This window comes from Onychomys torridus, chromosome 1 (assembly GCF_903995425.1).
Source record: "Onychomys torridus chromosome 1, mOncTor1.1, whole genome shotgun sequence".
Classification (NCBI taxonomy): Eukaryota; Metazoa; Chordata; class Mammalia; order Rodentia; family Cricetidae; genus Onychomys; species Onychomys torridus.
The window spans coordinates 83,123,700-83,127,899 of NC_050443.1; the positions used below are offsets into that span (position 1 = coordinate 83,123,700).

The 4,200-nt window shown below is 42.5% G+C and overlaps 1 protein-coding gene across 1 annotated transcript; it reads right to left on the reverse strand.

The window, feature by feature from the left end:
- Positions 1 to 289: 289 nt before the first annotated feature.
- LOC118575093 (olfactory receptor 51I2-like) lies at positions 290 to 1,237 on the reverse strand. Its single transcript, XM_036175777.1, has one exon. It carries the CDS (start codon positions 1,235 to 1,237, stop codon positions 290 to 292), a length of 948 nt encoding a protein of 315 aa, XP_036031670.1.
- Between the last annotated feature and the right edge of the window lie 2,963 nt (positions 1,238 to 4,200).

Below are 4,200 nucleotides of genomic sequence, written 5' to 3' on the forward strand. Positions count from 1 at the left end.
GGCTTAGAAAATAACATTTCCTTGCTGTGATGGCAAAAGTGCTGTTGGTTATCTTGAAAACAAGATTACTTTCTGTCTCCAAAGAAAAATTAACAAAGTTAAATTCTGGGTACAACTCCAAATGTTGTCAGCAGGTACTAACTTAATAATGTAGATTAAACCTCTTATCAGTGATCCTGGAACCTTAAGCACACACCTCACATCCCTTAGTTAATCTCACCCAATTCTGTTGCCTGGCTCTCCACACTTCCAACACTAGGCCAATATACCATTTCAATCTTTGCCATAGTCATAACTTGACCCTGAAAAGCATCTTGAGAAGTCTCCTCCGTATCTCCTTTGTCTTAATAGAGTAAATGACAGGATTTAACATGGGAGGCACAAAGAGATAGAGAATAGACATGAGGATATGGACTGCATGAGGTAAGCCAGCCCCAAAACGATGCACAATGGACACACTGACCATGGGCACATAGAAGATGAGCACAGCCAAGATGTGGGAAACACATGTGTTGAGTGTCTTGAGGCGCTCCTCCCGGGATGCAATGGCCAGCACTGATCGCAGGATAAGCACATAAGAGATGAGGATAAGTGCCGAGTCCAGGCCAAAGGTGAGTAACACAATGGACAACCCATAGTGGCTATTGAGGGAAACATCAGTACATGCCAACTTAATCATGTCCACATGTAGGCAGTAAGCATGGGAGAGGATGTTCTGAGGGTGGCAGAAGGGAAGTCTACGCAAAAGTATTGGGAAGACTACAATGAGAACAAAGCTGCGGAGCACAGTTGCCAAGCCCATCACCACAATTCGGGCATTGGTGAGCACCGTGGCGTAGCGCAGTGGATTGCATATGGCTACATAGCGATCAAAGCTCATGGCTAGGAGAATGCCAGACTCTGTCCAAGAAAAGAGATGTATAAAAAACATCTGGGCCAAGCATGCATTAAAGGGGATCACTCGGGCATGGAAACAAAGGGCAGCCAGGACAGTTGGCAAGGTGGAAAAAGACACACCCAAGTCATTCACAGACAGTAGGGACAGGAAGTAGTACATGGGCTGGTGCAGGCTCTGCTCCTCCTTGACGATGAGGAGGATCAAGGAATTGCCTACAATGGAGATGGCATAGAATAAAAGGAAAGGGAAGGACAGCCAGAGCTCCATGGCTTCCATTCCTGGAAAGCCTGTCAGAATAAAGCTGGGAGTCTCAGAGGCATTGACCCTGAAGTTGCCCATGAGAGAATAAGGTTGTCTGTCACCACTCAAATGTGTATTTTGTAAAACACCACCATGTGTCCAGTACTGCTACTATCCCTGTGGAGGGAAAGGCAGCACACAAGTGTTTTCATAATGACTGCACATGTACTTGATCTCTGAAGTCCATGGAGCTACAGAGTTGTGAAACTCTACCTATGGGAAGAAGCTTCTTTCTCAGGCTCTTTCAGAAGACTGAATTGGAAATCTTTTCAAGGGAGTTGACCATCTCATTCAGTTTCTTAGTAGCTTCCTGGATATGGTCTTTATGGTCATTCAGGCAACCACTTCCATATGCCTCAGACTTCATAACCGTGACCTAAGATGATCTATAGGAAATTAAACATCCATTCTGAAAAATAAGGAACATGTATCCAAGTAAAGGAAGTAAACTACCCTGGTTTCTTGATAAAGAAGCTACATGGCTAGAACTTCCATTCTAACCCAACTTCAATCTCCAGGTTTTTTCCTATAAATTGATTTTTTAAAGTCGCATGCTTTCATATTCATAACATACCATTGCTGTTCCTTTATTAGAATGTCAAATTTTCCCAGGTGTAAGAGATAAGAAATGCTACCTTACACCAGCCCAGTGAGAAGATGTGGAAAAAGAGAGACATTACTTTAAATCTTTCTTCTTTTCTCTCCCATATGTGTTTTAGGAGAAAATATCATCCATTTGAGAAAGAAACTGCATTTAACAATCTTTATAACATTTCTATGGCAAGCCTACAAACTTTTAATGCCTAGTAAAAAGTGACTTCAGAGTTTGGAGGCCAGATCAATTTCTGTGTCTCACAAATAATCACTAACACACATATCCATCATTGAATAGCATACTGTTTCCATATTTACTACTTTATACAACCCTCAGGAAATATAGTTCTCTGTGGCAGAAGTTAAGCATTATAACAGGTAATACTAATCCTAGATATCAGGAGGAAATTACCTGTTGGGGGACAAGAGTTTGAGAAAGAATCCCAAGGAAGGATGAGTTTGCTGGGAAACAGCATTAGTTTTGAAGAGGTAGGAATGACAGAACAGAAATACTTGGAGAAATCTTTAGAGTATAATGAACCCCTGACTGCACCATGCAAAGAAAGAGCACTACTGATTTTAGGGGAGACTGTCCAAAGGTGAACAGACTTCTTATACACCCTAGTCTCATTCCACCATGGAATACATTCCACTTCAAGGAAATCTAAAATTGTCTTAAGAAAAAGCTAGCTGGGGTGGTGGCACACGCCTTTAATCCCAGCACTCAAGAGGCAGAAGCAGGTGGATCTCTGTGAGTTTGAGGCCAGCTTGGTCTCCAAAGTGAGTTCCAGGAAAGGTGCAAAGCTACACAGAGAACCCCTGTCTCAAAAAACAAAAACAAAAAACAAAAAAAAAGAAAGAAAGAAAGAAAGGAAGGAAGGAGGGAAGGAAGAAAGAAAGAAAAGAAAGAAAAAGCTATTTCTGCACAAGAGTAGCACTCACATCTGTTCCTGTTGCAACCAGAGAAGATGAAGCAGCCCCCACGGCCCTGCTGACACTAGTGTCTTTTCGTTTCTTTGTAATTTTCCGGGTATTTACACCAAGGAACAAAAAGGGACAGGGGAAGAAAGAAGTGATAAAAAGTTAGAAAGACAATAATGGAAAAGAAGAGGAAAGACTGAAATCAAATGGTTTGGTTTGTTTGTTGTTTGTTTATTTGTTTGGTAGTGGTGTTTGGTTTTTCGAGACAGGGTTTCAAGACAGGTGTAGCCCTGGCTGTCCTGGAACTCATTCTGAAGACCAGCCTGGCCTCAAACTCGCTGAGATCTGCCAGCATCTGACTCCCAAGTGCTGAGATTAAAGGTGTGTGCCACCACCCAGCAAAAACGTTTTTGCTTTTGTTTAAAGAGGAAACAATATGAAAAGGGAAAAGGTCAAGTGAGGAAATGCAAGATACAGGATGCAAGATGGAGAAGCAAGATTAGGAAAACAGCAAGAGCAACACTGAAAATAAAGATTAAGAGAAAGACTAACTAAATCACAAACAGCTGCAAGGCGAGACCTCAGCCTGCCTTATGCTCCTGGTATCATGTGCTATACTCACCTCAGGCCTGATAAAAGATATGCAAGAACCCATATTCATGCCAAATTTCTCAGGAGCCACCTCTCAAGCTCTGAGCAATTGAGGGCCTACAGCAAGACCTAATATTCTTCAGCCAAACACTGTTGGGAATAGGTTCTTCACCACAGGACTCTGCTGTTTACCACCTGCCATCTATTCCCTTAGGTATTTGAGAGCTCTGTTCAGAGACCATGACCAAAGTTTTTCTTCTCCAGGTAAAACAGAGCTTACATGCACCTGTTATATTTCCTCACAACTTCTGGGTCCTAAAAACAATGTGTCCGATCAGAGTCTGAGTACCAAGGAGCCCAACACTAGTAAATGATGATATACAAATATAATGTATTCTTCCTCACCTCCAGCTAGACAGAGCCCTTCCCCCAAGCCTAGTTCCAACTCTCAAACCCCTTCCCAAGTGAGGAGCAGAAGCTCTACTGTAGGTCTAGATAATCTTATAGGCAATAGAAACAAACTTTTATCAGTGATGCCTTGTGTGTTCAGTCTCCTCTGAGCTTCACCAAAGCTTAAGGCTACCCTCATAGAGAAAACTGTCTCTCTTCCCCAGCAGCTAACAATTGCCAGTAGCTCCATGGCTAGGCATAGGATTTTGTGCCCAACTTCCAAAATACTGAGACTTGGTCCAGTCTGGGCTTATACAGATTTTTATATGCTGTTCCAACTTTTGTGAGTTTATATTTGCAGCTGCCCTGCTGTGTCTAGAAAGTCATCTCCCACCTCTGTCTCTAGCACTCTTTCCACACCCTTTTCTACAGTAGATCTCTGAGCCTTGGGAGATAGATAGATACATATGTATGTTCTCTTCAGGGCAGAACATTCTGCTATCTCT

What these genes read in the sequence shown, in the direction of transcription:
- LOC118575093 (XM_036175777.1), bottom strand. Translation starts at nt 1,237, where the DNA reads ATGGGCAACTTCAGGGTCAATGCCTCTGAGACTCCCAGCTTTATTCTG.